Source organism: Taudactylus pleione, unplaced genomic scaffold (assembly GCF_031769625.1).
Source record: "Taudactylus pleione unplaced genomic scaffold, aTauple2 ptg000495l, whole genome shotgun sequence".
Lineage (NCBI taxonomy): Eukaryota > Metazoa > Chordata > Amphibia > Anura > Myobatrachidae > Taudactylus > Taudactylus pleione.
In genome coordinates this window covers 833,753-857,201 of record NW_028284897.1, presented here as the reverse complement: position 1 = coordinate 857,201, position 23,449 = coordinate 833,753, and the positions used below count along the sequence as shown (strand labels likewise).

The following is a 23,449-nucleotide window of genomic DNA, read 5'->3' as shown; positions in this document are numbered from 1 at the left end:
TAACTGGAAGTCTGGATGCACAGAAAGCAAGTTGCATAACCAAAAGTTCCACATGAAAACTCTATAGCCGACAGGGCGGCGACAGTCCAGGAAGTTCAAATAGGATCAGCTGCCAATCAGGCAGCACTAGGAGGAATTTGTATTGTCACCTTTCCATGCAGCCATAGCTGCTCTTACCTTTCTTACTTCACATTTCACTTTTCTCATTATGGCGACGCCCTGGGGTGGCTCAGCTGTGCTGATTTTATAGTGTCCTGCGCTCAGGATTTAAACCCTAGTATGTTAGGGTCCTAGCCTGAAGAGGTTACCTGGATATGGTGGGTAGGCCCATAACCTTGGCCATGATTATGCTAAAAACCACTATTGATTGCAAAATTTTATTGAATAATGGATTTATATATAATCAGTAATTTGGAGTTGTGCACCTGTGATTTGTCTGTTCCTGTGCCTGCAAGAAGTCTCAACAGGTAGCACCTCCCATTATATATATAGTCAGGTTGTGCAGTCCAGGAACCTTTCCTATATACTCCATTTAATGTACTTTATTGCACACCTGAAGGAAAGGAGACGCCTTCAGCCTGGACTAGCGCCCCTCCCTTATTGGTTTAAAAGCATGGAGTCTGGTATTGTATATGCACACTAGTGTCACGGCTGCCGACACTTGAGACTCCTGGGAGGAGGCAGGCCTACTAGGCACAATAAACTGGGGTGGCTTTAGGAATGACCTTTTCATGAAATCTCAGAATAAAAGTAAATAGAATTTATTCACAGGAGAAATATAATGGCAACGTCTCACACAAAGTCTCAACAACACTGAGGTTCACATAAGCAATAATGAATATAGGAGAAAACCCCCCATATAGTCTTTAACCACAGAAAAGTTAATATGGTAGGGAACCCCGAGTCCAGTATGAGGCTAACACCTCAGGATGGTATAGAGGAGCTTCACCTGGGTGGAACCCTGTAGTGATGGAGATCTGGAGCAGGGTTGAGCCCTGTGATGCGATGAGGTCGGAGCAGGGTTGAGCCCTGTGATGCGGAGGTTGAAGCAGGGTTGAGCCCTGTGAAGCGGTGAGGTTTCGGATCAGGGTTGAGCCCTGCGGTGTGACTAGAATCCGGAGCGGGGTTGAGCCCCATGATGCAATGAAGGTTGAAGCAGGGTTGAGCCCTGTGAAGCGGTGTGGTACCGAGAACGGGGTTGAGCCCTGCGGCGTGACTAGAATCCAGAATGGGCTTGAGCCCCACAATGCGGTGATGATAACTGTAACAGTGCAGTTGACAACCGTAACGAAGATGGATTCGATGTCCACAGGAGTGAGAGACAACAGGCAAAGTAAATAGTGCAGCAAAAGGTGAAACCACAGCAATGGAGCAAAAGCAATACTTAGGCAATGGCTATGCTGAGTTCTGTAGTGCGGCTGGTAACTGGCATCAGAAGTTTAACCGGAACATGGGCAGAGATATAGCAAAGTCCACAGCAACCCACAGGCCCAGCAGGGATCTGGCAGGAGTCCAAGAAAGACCTGAAAGTAACGTTGCACAGACACTGAGACACAGTTAGTAACAGGCTTTATACTAGAGGTATGTGATCCATAGGACGTTCAGAACATGTGACCCAAATGGAATCAGGTTTGAAATAATGAGCAATCTAGGGATCCCACTACCTGACAACACCTTGGAAACAGATGATCACTTTAACTCTCTATTCCCTGTATGTGAAGAATGCCAGCAAGCAGGATAGCTCCTCCAATGACCACAAAGGAACTTTGGAAATAGTAATCTATCTTTATGTACTGAAACAGTCGCTGTCCTGACAACTAGTAATAGGCACAATTTTAGGTAAGTCCTACAAGTTATATACTGTAGTGCAACTTTGGGTTGATTTTTGGGGTGTGGGTCCCTTGGATTGCTTTGGTTGGTCTGCTCCAGCCCATCACATTATAACACATTCTTTCTTTTTTGCACTATTTTAACACTTTACTGTTTGTTTTTATTATATTTGTATTTTCACCTTTCTATGCAGCCATAGCTGCTCTTACCTTTCTTACTTCACATTTCACTTTTTTCATTATGGCTATGCCCTGGGGTGCCTCGGCTGTGCCGATTTGGGTGTGTCCTGCGCTCTGGATTTGAACCCTAGTATGTTAGGGACCTACCCTAAAGAGGTTACCTGGATGTGGTGGGTAGGCCCATAACCTTGGCCATGATTATGCTAAAAACCTCTAAGGATTGCTATATGGCCTGGAGAGCCTAGTAGACAGTGATGCTTGAAACAGGTATTGAAACATGATTGCTGGATAGCCTGCAGGGCCTAGTAGACAGCGATGTGGCTGAAGCCGAGGAACATGGGTCACCTAGAAGCCGGTGAACAGAGTACACGCAGCATGTACTGATTATAACTGGAAGTCTGGATGCACAGAAAGCAAGTTGCATAACCAAAAGTTCACATGAAAACTCTATAGCTGACAGGGCGGTGACAGTCCAGAAAGTTCAAATAGGATCAGCTGCCAATCAGGCAGCACTAGGAGGAAACATGTGACATCCTCTGACGTCTGGGTCTCCTAGCAACTGGCACTTGTAACAGGCAGCCACGGAGATAACTGGCTATTAACGCCAGATGGAGACCAGTGAAACACATCCTTTTCCCCAGAGGTCCCCACACATACCCAGCGGCAGCGACTACAGAAGACCATGGAATCAGGGGTCGTTTAGTCGAACCTGCGGGTTGCAGCCTAGCTACCAGCAGGGAGCCGGGGACTAAACTTGAGAGGCACATAGCTGCGTCTAGTAACGCTGTCATGAGCAGGGGAGATCCTTAACGGTGGACTCCATGAAGCTTCTCCTGGCTTCCTTCAAGTCGGACATTTCCTCAGAATGTAAAGCAGCACTGCAGTCCTGTCAGCAGTCAGTGGACATTTTAGGAGATCGGACAGATCATTTAGAAAATAATTAAGAAGTAGTTACAGTAAATCACACAATGATCTTATAACGTTACATAAGCAGCGCCAAACAGAGGTCACCACTCTGAGAGATAAAGTCGGGGATATGGAAGATAGGTCCCGACGTAACAATTTCAAAATACGAGGTATTCCCGAATCAGTATCATATACAGATCTCAAGGAATATGTCACAAATCTGTTTATGAAACTACTTCCTACAGTGTCCATTACTGATTTTCTGATAGACCGCATCCACCGCATACCTAAACCAAGAAGTGCCCCGGAAAGCTCACCCAGAGACACTCTTATGCGAATGCATTACTTTCACATAAAATAAGCTGTCCTGCGAGCTGCTAGACCCTCGGAAACTTCCGTGTCTTTTCTGGGTAATCTTCAACCCTTTGGAGATCTATCTGCTCCTACACTAGCCAAACGCAGATCATTCTATCTTGTTACAAGGGCTCTTCAGAAGGAGAATATCGGTAGGACTTTCCTACTAAACTGCTGATAGTCAAAACGGTTCCACCACAGTTGTTTTTTCACCAGATGATGGTATCCAACTCCTGGTTTCTTAAACTCCAGAGGACATTTCAGCAAAATTATCCAAAAGCCCGCGGATTGAACGTGATTGGTCTTAAACAAAGACGCCGTGTTCCGAGCACATAATGCCGGCTCTTGCTATAATAAGCTAAGTGGACATTATACAAAGTATTTGTACGATTCAATTGTTGCTCATCTTGTAAGCAACACAGTTCTTGTTAATCTGATACCAATACCTATATAGTAAATTAAGATAATGCCGGATCAGTTTGTAAATTTCCTCTTTTATCTTTATTCTATTCCATAATTGGTAATTATATGTTGACATATAGTTTAACTTTGTTGTAATTTGGAGTGGTGGGGGGTGGCCGCTACCCCCTACTTTTCTCATATGTACCGCCTTAGGAGGTGGTCCTTTCTAGCTCCTATATGGTGCTATTCTGTTTTTTCCCCCTATATGTTTTGTTCTCTTTTTTATGTTTCTGTTTTTTCTCCTGCTATTATTATACATCTGTGTTTCCTATTTTGCTTTTTTTTTTTTTTAAATGGTACAAAATATGCAGATCTAGTACAACTTACTGTAGTCTATGGGTCACTACATCGTTATTTCAACATGACACAATGGTTCATTTACTGTCCTTAAATGTTAAAGGGCTGAACTCTCCCAACAAGAGGCGACTGGCCCTTCACTTTTTCCACAAACATAAGGCACACATAGTGGCGGTTCAGGAAACCCACTTCATTAGTTCAGCCCCTCCGAAATTCTTTAATTCTTATTACCCCCAATCTTATATGTCAAATGGTCCGCAAAAAAAAGCTGGAGTGGCCATACTATGATCACCTCCTGTCAATTTACGTTAGATGAACAAATTACAGACCCAAATGGCCTGTACCTTATTTTAATAGGGAAATTAGAAAATCGAGTGGTTACAATAGCTACGGTATATGCCCCAAATGCTAAACAAACTTTATTCTGTAGGACATTCTGCTCCATCCTCCAAAAATGCTGCAAGGGTCCAGTTATACTGGTCGGGGACTTTAACATGGTGCTAGACCCAACACTAGATAAATCTACACCCACTAGTAAATTACATCCCCAACAGGTCAAGCATCATTCTAAAGCGTTTAATAGAATATTATTAGAATATGATGTTTGGAGGGTGAAGAATCCTACGGCCAGGGATTATACATTTTACTCACATGTACATCACTCCTATTCGAGGATAGACCTAGCACTGTCAGATAAATGGACCTTACGGGAAATTAGAAAGGCTACCATTTTACCTGTAGCGTGGTCAGTCCACTCGGCTCTTGTTTTACACTGGGATGTGGATTCTCACAAGACCACCCCCTAGAACGTTGCATCTAGGTGACCATTTGTTGACTAATTCAGAGGCTATACAAAATATTCTTAATTCTCTTACAACATATTTGGACACCAATAAACCAGAGGACACCTCATTATTTAACCATTGGTGCACACTAAAGGCGGTGGCGAGAGTTACAGCAATCCAATCGGCAGCAAGACTTAGGGAAGAAGCTATTAAAACCCAGGCAGACTTAGAAGTAAAACTAGCTGATCTAGATGCTAGACATAAAAATTCCCCCCTTAACAATAAAATCTATCGCTAACTTCTTAAAGCTAGGGAAGACTGGAATGTGTTGGCTTTGGGGGAGGTTCATAGGACTATATTTAAATTGAAACAGAGATGTTATGTTCATGGAGACAGCAGGAAGAATGCTAGCTCAGAAGTTAAGAGGCAAAATGGCTAGGGAACAGATTCGGGCGATCTTTAATTCAAGGGGAGCTAAAGTCACTGATCCTAATGATACAGCGCGGTGGTTCTCAAACTCGATAAAAAACAGTATTAAATGTTTGCAATCCACGCCACACCCAGCAGCTGATGACCTGCGTGATCTTCACCAATTACAAATATATGTGCATAATAAAAAAGTGGTAAAAAGCGCTTAGGTTAAGGTGCGGGTGCAAATATGTCCAGTTTGTCCCATAAATATGAAAATAAATAACGATACAGCAATCTTATGCTTCAATAGTCACTCTTTTGTAGTCCAATAATGGCCTGTGCTCCAATAACGATTCCTCTTCAAAGCTTAAAACAACCTGGTCTCTCCACTTGGTCCTTACACCATACCCCTCAATATCAGAAGGCCATAAAATACAAGAGTAGGGAAAGTATATATTGTAAAACCATAAAACATTTATTAAAACAAGTATAAAATAAAAAGTGGTCGCATACCATCAGGGACCTTTACATGAAAGGCACAGTTTTTAAACATATAATTAGCCTTAAATAAGAGATATAGATGTAAATTCTCTTTATTTTTCGCAGCAGGGTATTAGATCACATTTAAGGGGATGTTGATTCATGATTTATCCTATTATGTACTAATATATGTTACATGTTTAATGTTTGTCCGAACTTATTTTAAACAGTGATAATAAATGTTGTGTTACCTACTTTCAAATTACATAACAAGTAATGCCCTAAAACAAGAGTCTGCTTTCTTTCTCTTTGCTCTGTTTGTGTATAAAGCGTTAGGAGAACTTGCAGATAAACAGGAACCCTGGACGTTGGGCTACAAGCTTAGATGTTTTGATGGAAATATAAAGGGACCTATCCATTACCAGATCTTTCTGAAAGACAAAAGATTTATCTATTGAAAATTCCTGGGGCTGCTGTGACAGATATCTGACATGTACATGACAGTTTTTGCAAATGATGAACGATATCGCATGACATCATTCTGAGAGTGGATTTTTTTTATGTTTCTATTCATTTTCATAAAAAAATCGTTCGTCGTTCACCGCGACAGATATTTCTAATATCTGTCAGCGATAAACGATAATTGACCAACATGTTGGAGAGGCAAAAGACCCAATTTGTCGGCTGCGGGAGCGTGCATTTTTATCGATCAGAGCCTATCCATTAGTAGATAAATTTAACGACTGAACGATAAATCGTTCGTTGTTCAAATTTATCTGCTTGGATAAGCCCCTTAAACATGATTATAGTGTATTTTGCTTGATAATTCATTTGCAGTGGTGGTGACAATAGCTGTCTTTCTGTTTTGTATTATTTATGCAGTGCTCACACAATAAATGCCTTATTTTTTTCAAGAAAAAACCATTAATTTCCTTATTTCTCCTAAAAAGAAAAACAATTTCCTCAAAATAGGCAAAAAAAAGTTTTTATTGAAGAAAGTGAATTTTTTAATTTTATTTTTTCTAACCACTGTCAAGAAATAGTTTTTTGGTTCATTATTCCACCATTCCAAAACAGCAAAAAGCTCAATTCTACCCATAAGGTTTCAAAATAAAATATTATATTAATGGCACACATCCCAATTATCGGCAGATGGATAGCCTAAAACGGTATAATACTGTGTGACTGGAGTGTTACTACAACCCTGTTTTGTATCAGCTCATAGAAATGCTTTTCTCCTGTGTGACAGCTGATGTCTGACAAGATCTGATTTCTGTGTAAAACATTTCCCACACTCAGAACATGGAAAAGGCCTCTCACCTGTGTGACTTCTCTGATGTCTAACAAGATATGATTTCTGCGTAAAACATTTCCCACACTCAGAACATGGAAATGGTTTCTCACCTGTGTGACTTCTCTGATGTGTAACAAGCTGTGATTTCCGATTAAAAGATTTCCCACACTGAGAGCATGGAAATGGTTTCTCACCTGTGTGAATTCGCTGATGTTTAAGAAGATCTGATTTCTGCATAAAACATTTCCCACACTCAGGGCATGGAAATGGCCTCTCACCTGTGTGATGTCTCTCATGAATAACAAGAGCTGCTTTTTGTATAAAACATTTCCCACACTCAGAGCATGGAAAAGGCCTCTCACCTGTGTGACTCTTCTTATGTGTAACTAGAACTGATTTCTGTGTAAAAGTTTTCCCACACTCAGAACATGGAAATGGTTTCTCACCTGTGTGAATTCTCTGATGTGTAACAAGATCTGATTTCTGCATAAAACATTTCCCACACTCAGAACATGGAAATGGTTTCTCACCTGTGTGTCTACTCTGATGTCTAACAAGATATGATTTCTGTGTAAAACATTTTCCACACTCAGAACATGGAAATGGGCTCTCCCCTGTGTGGCTTCTCTGATGCGTAACAAGATGTGATTTTTGTGTAAAACATTTCCCACACTCAGAACAAGGAAATGGGCTCTCACATGTGTGACTTCTCTGATGCATAACAAGATGTGATTTCCGTTTAAAAGATTTCCCACACTCAGAGCATGGAAATGGTTTCTCACCTGTGTGAATTCTCTGATGTGTAGCAAGATCTGATTTCTGCGTAAAACATTTCCCACACTCAGAGCATGGAAATGGCCTCTCACCTGTGTGATGTCTCTCATGAATAACAAGATTGGATTTATATGTAAAACATTTCCCACACTCAGAGCATGGAAATGGTTTCTCACCTGTGTGCCTACTCTGATGTCTAACAAGATGTGATTTTTGTGTAAAACATTTCTCACACTCGGAGCATGGAAATGGCCTCTCACCTGTGTGACATCTCTGATGTGTAATAAGATTTGATTCATATGGAAAACCTTTCCCACACTCAGGACATGAAAGTGGCTTTGCAAATATATTAGCTGGCTGATGGGCAATAAGCTTTGTTCTCTTTGTAGAACATGTGGCATCTATATTATTGGGAAATATATTATCTACTCTGAGAACTGTAATAGATGTACCAATATCTGAGTTATCAGGGGAACATGACATATCAGAAGAGTGGGATGACATATCTGTACTGTGGAGAACTGGAGAATCTTGTCTGATGTCATCTTTTATTTCAGAATCTGGAGATATAATTAGATGGTCCTGCAATATATTCCATCTGTTACAGCCATCTGTTGGGAATATAATAAATATACGGTTTTAACAAAATAAGGTTAATTAAAAAAAACTCACATTTAAGATGTATAAAGGTGAATAAAATAATTCTGCCTCCAGATGTGCAATATCCATGAGATGTAATTAAAGAAGAGCTGTAACTGCAAATGCTTACCGCTCTTGTATAACAGTGCATGTTCTCTGCACATTTATAGCAGAATTAGATTTCTTTCTCAGTGAGACTCGCAGGATCATAGAGCCGGGAGCAGGTTTTATTAGTGTTCCATTAATGCAGTAACTGTATGTAAGTGATTGTTAAAGTGAGAAAATTTGTAGTGATAATATTATGTTGATTTTAACATGTTGTATTGTATTGTGTTATTGTAGGTAGAGGTTTTATATCCTCTAAATAAATGCGCTAATAACTTATTACATATAATATCTTGTACTAATGAAAGTCCCTTTTGTTAGGGCATACCCAGGGATCCACAAACTTCTAGAGTCTGGCCAGAGAGGTCTTCACCTATAGCAACCACCTTTCCCATAGAGATTTATATTCGCACAGGTACTTGGATGTCCTCAGGTCTTATACTTAAGATAGAAGAACCTTATGATGGAAACTAGGTGGCAGCAGAGAGTAAGCTGAAGTGGAAAACAGGGTGCAATTAAACCAGAGCCAGGTGACCAGTGCTGAAAACCAGGAAACAGAAGCTGAGATCAGGGTCAGCAAACAGGCAGAGAATGAACCACGTACTCAGCTGGAAGGTCAGGAAATCAGGACAGGAGGCAGGTCAGGAGCCAGGGACAGGGTGCAGGAAGGTCCGGATGTTTAGGAACAAGCAGGAGGCACACAAAGGCAGGAACAGGTGCAGGGGAGTCAGGATTCCAGTAACAGACAGGAGGTTTCAGGGAGCAGGTCAGCACCCAGGGCAGACAGGATACTATAACAAAGAAGTTATGTCCTCACTGCCTCTTACCTAAGCAGACACCCAATCAGCATGCCCACTGGGACAAGCCCCCAAAGCTGTGTAAACGTGCTGCAGCGGCCGGGCTGTATGGGAAACAGCCAGGCAATAGCCGGGACAAGAAGGCAGGGCAGCCGATGTGATGACATCATGCAGGGTCCTGGTAGCAAAGCAACGGCCAGTACAAGGTGGGGCTGTGTGAGATGAGGCTATGAGTTCGGAGGATATATGATGAATATACAGTACTGTGCTAAAGTTTTAGGCAGGTGTGATAAAAATGCTGCAAAGTAAGAATGATTTCACAAATATAAGTGTTATTAGTTTATTTTTTTATCAATTAACAAAATGCAAAGTGAATGAACAGAAGAGAAATCTAAATCTAATGAATATTTGGTGTGACCACCCTTTGCCTTCAAAACTGTATCAATTCTTCTAGGTACACTTGCACACAGTTTTTGAAGGAACTCGGCAGGGAGGTTGTTACAAACATCTTGGAGAACTACCTACAGATCTTCTGGATGTAGGCTTGCTCAAATCCTTCTGTCTCATGTAATCCCAGACAGACTGGATGATGGTGAGATCAGGGCTCTGTGGGAGCCATATCATCACTTCCAGGACTCCTTGTTCTTCTTTACTCTGAAGATAGTTCTTAATGACATTGGCTATCTTTCTGGGGTCGTTGTCCTGCTGAATATATTTGGAGCCAATCAAACGCCTCCCTGATGGTATTACATGATGGATAAGTACTTGCCTGTATTTCTTGGCATTGAGGACTCCATTAATCCTGACCAAAGCCCCAACTCCATTTGCTGAAATGCAGCCCCAAATTTGCAAGGAACCCCCACCATGCTTCACTGTTGCCTGCAGACACTCATTATTGTACCACTTTTCAGCCCTGCGACAATCTGCCTTCTGTTACAGCCACATATTTGAAATTTTTACTCACCAGTCCAGGGCACCTGCTGCCATTTTTCGGCACCCCAGTTCCTATGTTTTCCTGCATAGTCGAGTCACTTGGCCTTGTTTACACGTGGAAGGTATGGCTTTTTGTCCGCAATTCTTCCATTTAGACCACTTCTGGACAGATTTCTCCGAACTCATAGATGTAGCTAGGTACCACTGGTTTCTGCGAGTTCTGAGCTGATGGCACTGCTGGACATCTTCCGATTTTGAAGGGAAGTAAGGATGATGTGTCTTTCATCTGATGCACAAAGTTTTCTCAGCAGACCACTGCGTCTACGGTCCTCAACGTTGCCCGTTTCTTTGTGCTTCTTCAAAAGAGCTTGAATAACACATCTTCAAACCCCAGTCTGCTTTGAAATCTCTACCTGGGAGAGACCATGCTGATGCAGTATACCCACCTTGCGTTTTGTTGCTGTTCCCAGTCTTGCCATGGTGTATGACCTGTGACATGAAACAGTCTTCCACAACCTCACCTTTGTAGCAGAGTGTGGCAGTTCCTCACCCAGTTTTAAGCCTCCTACACTGTTTCTGTTAATTAATTACTTTGTTTCAACCTACATATAAAAAAGATGTTCATTATCACCTTCTTGGTATGATTGGTTAATCATACACTTGACTATAATCCTACAAAATCCCTGATTTTGTGCAAGTGTACCTAGAAGAACTGATGCTGTTTTAAAGGCAAAGGGTGGTCACACTATAGGGTAAATTTACTAAAGTGAGAGTTTTTAGAAGTGAGTTTTAAAAGTGATGTTGCCCATAGCAACCAGATTCTACTTAACATTTAACTAGCACCTTCTAGAAGAAAATAGCTAGTTTCTGATTGGTTGCTATGGGCAACATCACTTTTAAAACTCACTTCTAAAAACTCTCACTTTAGTAAATGTAACCCTAAATATTGATTTTATTTAGATTTCGCTACTGTTCATTCACTTTGCATTTTATAAATTTTATTAATTAATAAAAATAAACTAATAACATTTCTATTTCTGAAAACTTTCTTACTTTGCAGCATTTTTTCCATACCTGCCTAAAACTTTTGCACAGTATTGTATATGGAGTTTCTCCCAAAACTACACACACACGTTCTCACTAGGAGACCCTGTAACAGCTGTTTGTGCTTTATTTGTATTTTACACACAGTGACCAAGGATCTAGGCATTCGGATGCATCATTTGAACTTTCCAATCAGATCTTGTGAATGGTGATTACCATGTTTTTGCACCTGTTATATTGACTGTATTATAATTTCTCTATAACATGTATCATTATAATCCTGTGTTTCTACGCTCTAACTATTGGGGTGTACAGCATTCTTCAAAACAGCTTAAGATGGCATTAGCCAGTTTGGAACTGGCAGTGGCTGCATGATCTCAGACAGTCTTGTCTGTGTTACACTCACACTACACACACACACACACACACACACACACGAGTATAATAGGGGCTGATGGCTCCTGATGTAAGAGATACACCAGAGTGTGTGTGGAGGAGACTGGTCAGATCTCTGGGCTGGTAACACACAGTGACATGATGTGAGGGGGAGAGCAGGAGTATAATAGGGGCTGAAGACAGTGTAGAAAAAGATCATTGTACGGGCTGAATAATTAACATAGAAGTATATTTTTGGACTGGGGAAGGAAAGGCATACAACAAATGGGAGTACATACAAACTCTACACATTTAAGACACCGGTTACAATTGAGAAAATAATTGACTCTTTTGTAATTAGTGTTTATTACTCACCTGTGCTGATATATGTAGGGATTTCCTCCTCCTTACACTGCTGATCACCCATCGTATATGTCTCTATTTCCTCTGTATCTTTTGCCACTATATCAGTCACATATGTCTTTTCTTCTTCGTCCTCTGTATCCTCTGCCTTCATATCAGTCACATACGTCTCTTCTTCTCCCTCTATATCTTCTGCCTTCATATCAGTCACATACGTCTCTTCTCCCTCTATATCTTCTGCCTTCATATCAGTCACATAAGTCTCTTCTTCTCCCTCTATATCTTCTGTCTTCATATCAATCACATACGTCTCTTCTTCTCCCTCTATATCTTCTGCCTTCGTATCAATCACATACGTCTCTTCTCCCTCTATATCTTCTGTCTTCATATCAATCACATACGTCTCTTCTTCTCCCTCTGTATCTTTTGCCTTCATATCAGTCACATACATCTCTTCTTCTCCCTCTGTATCTTTTGCCTTCATATCAGTCACATACGTCTCTTCTTCTCCCTCTATATCTTCTGCCTTCATATCAGTCACATACATCTCTTCTTCTCCCTCTGTATCTTTTGCCTTCATATCAGTCACATACGTCTCTTCTTCTCCCTCTGTATCTTTTGCCTTCATATCAGTCACATACGTCTCTTCTTCTCCCTCCATAACCTCGGCCTTATTATCACTCATATTTTCATTCTAAATAACCCACAAAATAATAAAATTACACGCTAATAATTTCTTTTCCATTGACATTATCTAGTAGAATATTAGTGTAATATAATGATAATATGAAATACTGGATCTCTGTGCTTGCATTATAAATCTTTTTCTCTCTAGGGGCCTAATTCAGCATGGATCGCAAGTGGTAAAACGCATTCAGATGGCCGATGTTCACGTTCTGCACATGCGTATGCATCTCAGTACACGTGCGCAAACTCCTCACTGCGATTGGGAAAGTGATCGCAGCCAGTCCATAGACCTGAGGAAGAGTGATTGACAAAGTACCGTGTGGGTGGTCGGTGAAATGCAGGCTAGCCATTGGGTTTGAACGCTATCACAGGGGCGTGCATAAATTAGCCCTTGCGATGGCATACGCAGCCTGAGGTCTCACTGCGTGCAGGAAGTTTAACAATTTCTGAGTAAGGTCTGTCCTTGTGCGGGAGGCTCAGATGTTACTGATGTTTTTGCAGACTTTACGGATGTGAGTAAAGGGAAGTTGGCATCTTTATATCGTGCTGCGGTGTCATTGTGTTCGCATTCATTTGCATAATTTTGCAGCAGAACCACGTTTCCATTAGCGATCAGTGCTGAATTAGGTCCATAATGCGGCTCCTCCTCCCATGTCAGAATGTGTTACCGATGTTTTGTGTAAACTGTACCAATTGGGCACTATGAGAAGCTGGTGAGAAAGCGGCTGGCTGAGAGGAAGTGTAACCAGGGCAGCACTAGTCTCCAGCATTATGGAAGTTCATCTGTGCATGTGCAAGGACCATTATCCTGGGGCCACTTACCTACAGCTCAGGCAATTTGTCACATTATCCTCCTTGCCTGAGACATGGAACTCTGAAAGAGATCGTAGGGTTTCTTCTGCCCAAGGTTATTCGTTTTTCTACTTCAAACATCACAGTTTTGCTTCTGGTGCCTCCTTGGTGATATATGATGGACACCCCAGGTATCTTCTCTATAAATACTCCTGAGAACTTTTCCAATAACTATGGATGAAATTGCTAAACTGCATTCCATACAACTCTCATTTCTAGTACATCTACATGGAGTCTCCTTTCTTTCTGTGACCAAGTCCTTTGTGTGATCATATTAGTTACATAAGCTGGAATCTGTCATCGATGTTGCCCATGGATCTGAGAGTGACATACCCTGTGTCCTCAGTCCTGGGTCTTGTCACCAGATTAGAGATCTCCTGGTAGGTGATGACAGGCTGTCTGTGATACCAAAGAGTAACCAATCCCAGCTGGAGACTGTGCAGGTACCATCTTGCCCGGGAGGAACTATTCCTATGGCTGAGAACATTCCCGATAATTGCAGCACTCTCCTTATTGGTGACCAGTGATGAATCCGTACATCATGCGCTAAGTGCTGTAGTGTGAGATACCTTTCCTCTGACAGAGTTACTGTGTACTCTATGGTATTTGTGCTCCCAGATATTGTATTTGCTGTGAGGGAACAAGCTGACTTTCTGTCCTCCCAATCCGGCCATGTTTCTGCAATAAGGCCATCACCTGTATTTTCTTGGTGTCTGTCACATGTCCCGATTCTCCTATAACCAGGATGATGTATAGATGTGCCACATCTGTGCCCCAGATCTCTTATCGCTGCACCAGCATTTCTGTAAAGGTTCATAGAGCAGTTGCCAGGCCAAAAGGAAGACCGGTGAACTGGTAATGTCGTCCCTGATCCAGCACCTGAGACACTTCCTGTGGTAAACTACAACATAAGAGGAAGCGTCCTGCAGGTCTATGGTGTGAGGAAATCCTCCTGGCCAATAGCAGAGAGGATCAAATTCACTGTTCCCATGCAAAACCGGTCTGACACTGACATAGTTGTTTAGTCTCCTCTAAAGGATCCTGATGTCCTCCTATAAGGAAAAGCCTTTGCTCTTCTGTCCTGAAGGAACTGGGACAACTGTTGCTGTTCTTAGTAAATGTTGTAGGCAGTTCTGTAGATTGTCTAGTTCCATGAATTCTGAAGGATTCTTAGTTTGTATGAAAACAATTATTGCTGGATTCTGTACAGTTTGGGGACTGGAGATAAACTGGGGGCTGGAGGGACACTGTGGGGACTGGAAATACACTGGGGGCTGGAGAGACACTGTGGGGACTGGAAATACACTGGGGGCTGGAGGGACACTGGGGGCTGGAGAGACACTGAGGAAACTATCTATTATCCATATAAACTATGTGTGTATAGTACAAAAATCTGCCTCCTACAGGTGTTAGATTGGATAACAATAGACATTGTGGGTTTCTACGCTTTGGCGTATTAGTCTTCATTTTGAAGATCCAAAAGGGCTGAGGTAGAAGGAATTGTAAACATGAGGAGAGAGCCTAGAAGAGCTGGGATCTTTTCAGAAGATTTTTCTCCAGAGGGTTTCATTATCCAGTTTTCCTTAGACTAAAAGGTTTCATGCAATAAACAGATTATCCAAAAGGTCTCTGATTGGGCAACAGCTGCAAAAGAACGTAACTAGGTGGTTCATCTGGCCACTAATGCTGATCTTCATGATGAAGCTGTGGTGCTTAAAATAGCTTCACACAGATATGGATACATACAAGTCTTTTAGCATTATACTGGTGTTCTCCACAGGATTCCATTCCCAAATGACTAAATCTTCCACCTCTTGATGTTCCCGGGAACCTTTGTTCTTGTGGCTGCAATCCTCAGAGATTCTCCTGCTAATGTGGGTGTTATTAGTGCCGTCATTCCCATAGATTTATGTTACTCAGCAAAGATTCCTCATTATCTAAGCTAAAGATCATCAGTGTTTCCTCACTGTCATCAGATCCAGCTATAGAGGAATCTTCTACTAATCAGGGGAATCCCTGAGTCCAGGCTTTGGGGAGATGTATCAAAGCTTCTTAAGTGTGGTCAAGTAGAGAAGTTGCCCATAGCAACCAATCAGCATTTACCTATGGAGTCGGTAAGCCAAACCTTCAACAATGACTTTTAAGTAAAATCGAGGACTCAGAGTCTAAGGTTTCGGTTACCAACTCAACAGCCCTGTTTGATACATCTCCCCCTTGTTCTTCTATAATCCCTGTGTAACAAAGATCTTCCTTAGTAATAAAAGCTTCTCTCATTCATATAAATTATTGTATAAATTGTCCTGGAGGCTGGTTCCATCCCATATCCTGGGATCTGTGGGCCTGATTCAGAGCCGGACGCTCTGACAAGAGCGCTCGCTCTGAATCAGGGCCGTCCTAATTAAAATTGAAGCGGCCTCCTGGCCGCTCGCATAGCTGTGGGTGACCACCCACAGCTTATGCGAGTGGCCAAAAGATGGTTGCGATGGTCAAGACCATTGCGACCATCGGGCTTGCGACGAGACTCTTGCGGTAGGGTCTCGTTGTCCGCAAGCCCGGAGTGCTTTTGGCTCTATCAGAGCCAAAAACACTGCCACTGACATCACTAGTGTCAGTGGGATGTCAGTGGGGCCGGACCCAGACGGTAGGCGTTCCCATGGGAACGCCTCCGTCTGGGCAGCCACGCCCCCGACACGCCCACCAAAGGGGGCGTTCTGTCAATCACCATCGACAGCACGCCCCCTTTGGTGCGAGACCCCGGAGTGACGGCTTCCCCAACGAAAACCGGGTCTCGCGCATGCGCACGACGGAGCAGCCTCCGTCGTGCGCATGCGGACTTGGGCAACATCGACCCGCTTGCGAGCGGGTCTGAATCAGGCCCTGTGTGTGCTACACAGTACTCCTTCATTGTGTGCAGGAAACCTCCCATCACAGGCCGCACAGAGCTTATTATGTGGTCACTTGTTTGTCTTCTCCCCCAAAGACTCTTCACGGGCACTGAAGAGAAACACTAATCAATATGTATCAGGGTACAGCATATGGACACCCCCTAATTTAGGGAATTACCTTTGGCGGGGGACTTCCAAGTGTGTGAGATCAGGCTCTGGCTCCAACCGGCTTCCAGACATGGTTTTTTTTACACCCTTGCAGCAAGAACGGTATCACTGTAGAGAGCTCAAGGTTCCCGGCTTCTGGCATCCGGCCCGGCGCTACCATCGTGCTGCGGAGCGTGTGCATCCTCAGTGCATCGATCTGTTTAGTTTAGGTGCTTTATGTTACATCACTCACTTACAGTGATGCACGCGGGTCAGACTGCCCGTCCTCAGCTTGTAGAACTGATATGGTGCATTGCCAGGAACGAGAAGAGAGATAAGTCTCTGTTACCACTAGGGATGTGCAAGCTCGGATAGGTTCGAATTTGCACGCCGAGTTCGGATTTTTCCCTCCAAAAAACGGGACTCAGAAACGGGCAAAACGTCATCTTGCATGGACAAACATCATCATTCCTGGACAAAAAATCCGAACTCGGCGTGCAAATTCGAACCTATCCGAGCCTGCACCTCCCTAGTTACCACCAGAAACAATGAAAGAGGTAAGCCTCTGTTACAGCCAGGAATGATGAAAGAGGTAAGCCTCTGTTACAGCCAGGAATGATGAAAGAGGTAAGCCTCTGTTACAGCCAGGAATGATGAAAGAGGTAAGCCTCTGTTACAGCCCGGAATGATGAAAGAGGTAAGCCTCTGTTACAGCCCTGAATGATGAAAGAGGTAAGTCTCTGTTACAGCCCGGAATGATGAGAGAAGTAAGCCTCTGTTTAAGAGACCATACACACTAACTGACCTAAACAGGAAAAGATACAGGTGATGTGGAGAAGCCTCCTTATAGACATTACCCTTTGTGGGGACTGCCATGGAGCACTGACAGAGAAAGTCACTTTGTATATTGCTATTTGGGGAGAACTAAATCCCACCTACCTGATCCTCCTTGGTAAACCGGTGACTCTCTGTACAATCCTGTGAATAAAGAGGATGGGGACATCTCTCTGGGGTATTTCTGTTACTGGGTCCATCTGTAGGAGACACACAGTAACTGGGTACATTGTATAAATTTGATTATCAGATGATGTGTGTATATAGGGGGCCCCCATACCTGCTCTCCCCTGTAAAATAAATTACAGTCTCCTCTTATCCAGTGATGTGAGGGGCCGGTGATTCTCCATCATCACGTTCTTGTACAGATCCTTGTGTTCCTCTATATGCTCCCCCTCCTGCATGGAGACACGGGGCCTCATTTAGACCCACTCGCGAGCGGCTGTCTGCTCGCAAGTGGGTCGATGGTGTGCACTGCGCATGCGCACGACAAAGGGAGCTCCGTCGTGCGCATGCGCGACGAGCGAAGGACTTTCCTTCGCTCATTGTGTCTGATCAAAGGGGGCGTGCTGTCGATGTTGATTGACAGCACGCCCCCTTTGGTGGGCGTGCCAGCCAGACGGAGGCGTTCCCAAGGGAATGTCAGTGGGAGTGATTTTGGCTCTGATAGAGCCAAAATCACTCCTGGCCTTGCGGTTGAGAAACTCAACCGCAGGCTTCTGGTCGCACTGGCGATGGTCGCGATGGTCAAGACCATCGCGACCATCATCCTGCACGCTCGTATAGGCTGTGGGTGGTGACCCACAGCTATACGAGCGTCCAGGAGGACGCTCCATATTTATGGAGGTGGGCCCTGATTCAGAGCGAGCGCTCTGGTCAGAGCATCCGGCTCTGAATCAGGGCCATAGACAGCGACATCCTGACACCTTATAGGAACCTGACACACACAATGATACATCATCACCCAGACACATCCCCTGGTGTTACTGTATAATGTCCCATTCCCAGCAGTCACCTCTCCAGTCATCACCCAGACACATCCCCTGGTGTTACTGTATAATGTCCCATTCCCAGCAGTCACCTCTCCAGTCATCACCCAGACACATCCCCTGGTGTTACTGTATAATGTCCTATGCCCAGCAATCACCTCTCCAGTCATCACCCAGACACATCCCCTGGTGTTACTGTATAATGTCTCATTCCCAGCAGTCACCTCTCCAGTCATCACCCAGACACATCCGCTGGTGTTACTGTATAATGTCCCATTCCCAGCAGTACTCACCTCTCCAGTCATCACCCAGACACATCCCCTGGTGTTACTGTATAATGTCCCATTCCCAGCAGTCACCTCTCCAGTCATCACCCAGACACATCCCCTGGTGTTACTGTATAATGTCCTATGCCCAGCAATCACCTCTCCAGTCATCACCCAGACACATCCCCTGGTGTTACTGTATAATGTCCTATGCCCAGCAATCACCTCTCCAGTCATCACCCAGACACATCCCCTGGTGTTACTGTATAATGTCTCATTCCCAGCAGTCACCTCTCCAGTCATCGACCAGACACATCCCCTGGTGTTACTGTATAATGTCCCATTCCCAGCAGTCACCTCTCCAGTCATCACCCAGACACATCCCCTGGTGTTACTGTATAATGTCCCATTCCCAGCAGTCACCTCTCCAGTCATCACCCAGACACATCCCCTGGTGTTACTGTATAATGTCCCATTCCCAGCAGTCACCTCTCCAGTCATCACCCAGACACATCCCCTGGTGTTACTGTATAATGTCCCATTCCCAGCAGTCACCTCTCCAGTCAGCAGCTGAATGATCTTGTTGGTGAGTTCCAGGATCTTCTGGTCATTGTCTCTCTCATGTATCAGTGAGTGAGGTGGAGGCACCGTGATGGGTCTCTGGGTCCTGCTCAGTCTTTCTGACACAATGGGACAGCTGCTGGGTATCTCACACTCACCGGATGTCTTCTTCACTATTGTGTAATCCTGTGTATTGCGAGAGACACAAAATATCACTGCATACACTCCCAGATCCCCTCACCTCCCCAGTCATGTCAGTGCACAACAGGGGGTATAACAGCTGTACAGAGGTGGCAGTAACACAGGGGAGGGGGAAGGGAACAGAAGAGGTTAATAGCACAGGGATAGGACAGCAGGCAGCCCAGGGGACACACAAAGGGTTACACAATACAGAATCCCATCAGTCACTCTGCACAAATGATGAAATGACAAATGACCGCACCTCAGATGTATGTTACATGTGTGACCAGCCTGCCGGCCGTGTGTGTGCAGCGTAGGGTGGGGTGAGACATGTCCTGGGGGATAATCAGTGACACTCTGAGGATCTGGGGACTGTCACAGCCACTGGCTGTCTCTGAGAGAGTCTCTATTGCTCAGGATAACAAGACGCCCTGACAGACAGTCTCAGCTCAGGGAGTGCAGCCCTTTGTTACATGGCCTGTCTGTGTCCTTCTCACACATCCTTCCCCAGCTCCTGTTATGTATCATCTGGTATATAGGAGGGTGGTTCAATACATAAAGTAACAAGACCTCTCATTGTGTAAATGTAGTCACCTTCTACATATATACGTATAATAAATAGTATGACCTTAGTACAGATTATTTATCCATATAGTCCCCGTTCTTGTCTAAGCATTTGTTCAAGGCCTGAAGCCAGGACATGATGGATGCTGAATTTCACCATCGGCTGTGAATCACCTTCCACCCAGGTACTTCTTCCATGGTCCAAAGAGATGGAAATGACTTAGGGGTCTATTTACTGAGCAGTGTTAGGAGACAGAGTGAAAAGTGATAAGAAAGTGATAAGGTACCAGCCAATCAGCTCCCAACTGTCATTTTTCAAACACAGCCTGTGAGATGACAGTTGGGAGCTGATTGGCTGGCACCTTATCACTTTCTTATCACTTTTCACTCTGTCTCCTAACACTGCTCAGTAAATAAACCCCTAAGTACCAGGTCAGGACTGTAGGGAGGATGGTCCAGTAGCTCCCAATGGTAGCGCAGTAACAAGTCACACATGTGATTGGCTGAGTGTGGCTGAGTGGACGTGCTTGGCTGCTCATCTAGAATATATGTCCTGCTGTTATCAAAGGCACCAACCCCAAACCTGTTACCATGACATTATCACCGTTCACCCCAATAAGATCTTGGTGAATTACAGCTGCTGATGTGCCCTTTATACACAGAAATCTCCACTCCAGGACCCAAACCCTCCACTCCTGCAGCCTAACCCTAACACTCACCGTTTGAAGTTGTCGGCATTTTGACCCAACCGGATCCTGCAGACGGTATAGGGCGCATCAGGGTTCTGACTGTCGGGACACAGACTATTTCCCAAATATACATGTGGTGTCCTGTTATTATTATACAGGGGGAGCAGCCTGTGGTGTCCTGTTATTATTATTATACAGGGGGAGCAGCCTGTGGTGTCCTGTTATTATTATTATACAGGGGACCAGCCTGTGGTGTCCAGTTATTATTATTATTATACATGGGAGCAGCCTGTGGTGTCCAGTTATTATTATTATTATACAGGGGAGCAGCCTGTGGTGTCCAGTTATTATTATTATTATTATTATTATACAGGGGAGCAGCCTGTGGTGTCCAGTTATTATTATTATTATACAGGGGAGCAGCCTGTGGTGTCTTGTTGTTGATGATAATAATAATACCAACAAGACACCACAGGCTGCTCCCTTGTATAATAATAATAATAGGACACCACAGGCTGCTCCCCCTGTATAATAATACCAACAAGACACCACAGGCTGCTCCCTTGTATAATAATAATAATAATAGGACACCACAGGCTGCTCCCCCTGTATAATAATAGTAACAGGACACCACAGGCTGCTCCCCCTGTATAATAATAGTAACAGGACACCACAGGCTGCTCCCCCTGTATAATAATAGTAATAACAGGACACCACAGGCTGCTCCCCCTGTATAATAGTAGTAATAACAGGACACCACAGGCTGCTCCCCCTGTATAATAATAGTAATAACAGGACACTACAGGCTGCTCCTCCTGTATAATAATAGTAATAACAGGACACCACAGGCTGCTCCCCCTGTATAAAAATAGTAATAACAGGACACTACAGGCTGCTCCCCCTGTATAATAATAGTAATAACAGGACACCACAGGCTGCTCCCCCTGTATAATAATAGTAATAACAGGACACCACAGGCTGCTCCCCTTGTATAATAATAGTAATAACAGGACACCACAGGCTGCTCCCCCTGTATAATAATAGTAATAGCAGGACACCACAAGCTGCTCCCCCATATAATAATAGTAACAGGACACTAGAGGCTGCTCCCCCTGTATAAAAATAGTTATAACAGGACACTACAGGCTGCTCCCCCTGTATAATAATAGTAATAACAGGACACCACAGGCTGCTCCCCTTGTATAATAATAGTAATAACAGGACACCACAGGCTGCTCCCCCTGTATAATAATAGTAATAGCAGGACACCACAAGCTGCTCCCCCATATAATAATAGTAACAGGACACTAGAGGCTGCTCCCCCTGTATAAAAATAGTTATAACAGGACACTACAGGCTGCTCCCCCTGTATAATAATAGTAATAACAGGACACCACAGGCTGCTCCCCCTGTATAATAATAGTAACAGGACACCACAGGCTGCTCCCCATGTATAATAATAATAATAACAGGACACCACAGGCTGCTCCCCCTGTATAATAATAGTAATAACAGGACACCACAGGCTGCTCCTCCTGTATAATAATAGTAATAACAGGACACCACAGGCTGCTCTCCCTGTATAATAGTAATAACAGGACACCACAGGCTGCTCCCCCTGTATAATAATAGTAATAACAGGACACTACAGGCTGCTCCCCCTATATAATAATAGTAATAACAGGACACCACAGGCTGCTCCCCCTGTATAATAATAGTAATAAGTTATTACTATTATTATACAGGGGGAGCAGCCTGTGGTGTCCTGTTATTACTAATAACAGGACACCACAGGCTGCTCCCCCTGTATAATAATAGTAATAACAGGACACCACAGGCTGCTCTCCCTGTATAATAGTAATAACAGGACACCACAGGCTGCTCCCCCTGTATAATAATAGTAATAACAGGACACTACAGGCTGCTCCCCCTATATAATAATAGTAATAACAGGACACCACAGGCTGCTCCCCCTGTATAATAATAGTAATAACAGGACACCACAGGCTGCTCCCCCTGTATAATAATAGTAATAACAGGACACTACAGGCTGCTCTCCCTGTATAATAACAGTAATAACAGGACACCACAGGATGCTCCCCCTGTATAATAATAGTAATAACAGGACACTACAGGCTGCTCCCCCTATATAATAATAGTAATAACAGGACACCACAGGCTGCTCCCCCTGTATAATAATAGTAATAACAGGACACCACAGGCTGCCCCCCCTGTATAATAATAGTAATAACAGGACACCACAGGCTGCTCCCCCTGTATAATAATAGTAATAACAGGACACCACAGGCTGCTCCCCCTGTATAATAATAGTAATAACAGGACACCACAGGCTGCTCCCCCTGTATAATAATAGTAATAACAGGACACCACAGGCTGCTCCCCCTGTATAATAATAGTAATAACAGGACACCACAGGCTGCTCCCCCTGTATAATAATAGTAATAACAGGACACCACAGGCTGCTCCCCCTGTATAATAATAGTAATAACAGGACACCACAGGCTGCTCCCCCTGTATAATAACAGTAATAACAGGACACCACAGGCTGCTCCCCCTGTATAATAATAGTAGATGACATTACCAGGGATACAGCAGGAGCCGCCGCTAGAACAGGATCACACGGCAGCCGGTCATGTGACGCTGATGCTGCTGCTGGAGTAAGGGGGAGGAGCTCCGGGCACTAGAGCAGGACTCTATGTACAGCTACAGCAAGTGTCCCCAGTGTGCAAAAGAGACGGAGGCGGCG

At 43.8% G+C, this 23,449-nt stretch overlaps 1 protein-coding gene and 1 long non-coding RNA gene across 2 annotated transcripts in view; both read right to left on the bottom strand.

Moving 5' to 3' along the window:
* The window catches only part of LOC148502496 (uncharacterized), a 258,997-nt gene extending 241,361 nt beyond the window's left edge, over window positions 1-17,636 (bottom strand). The window contains 4 exon segments of the mRNA XM_088449791.1: window positions 3,437-3,617; window positions 6,936-8,383; window positions 12,041-12,722; window positions 17,539-17,636. Of these exon segments, the coding sequence (XP_088305917.1) occupies window positions 3,437-3,617; window positions 6,936-8,383; window positions 12,041-12,713 (2,302 nt within the window). The 5' untranslated portion in view covers window positions 12,714-12,722; window positions 17,539-17,636.
* Window positions 17,637-17,726: 90 nt separating this feature from the next.
* Window positions 17,727-23,416, bottom strand: LOC148502495 (uncharacterized). Its single transcript, XR_015870005.1, has 3 exons — window positions 23,285-23,416; window positions 19,244-19,435; window positions 17,727-17,831 (listed from the first exon to the last, which is right to left on the bottom strand). It is a non-coding gene; the product is annotated as an uncharacterized LOC148502495 (long non-coding RNA).
* Between the last annotated feature and the right edge of the window lie 33 nt (window positions 23,417-23,449).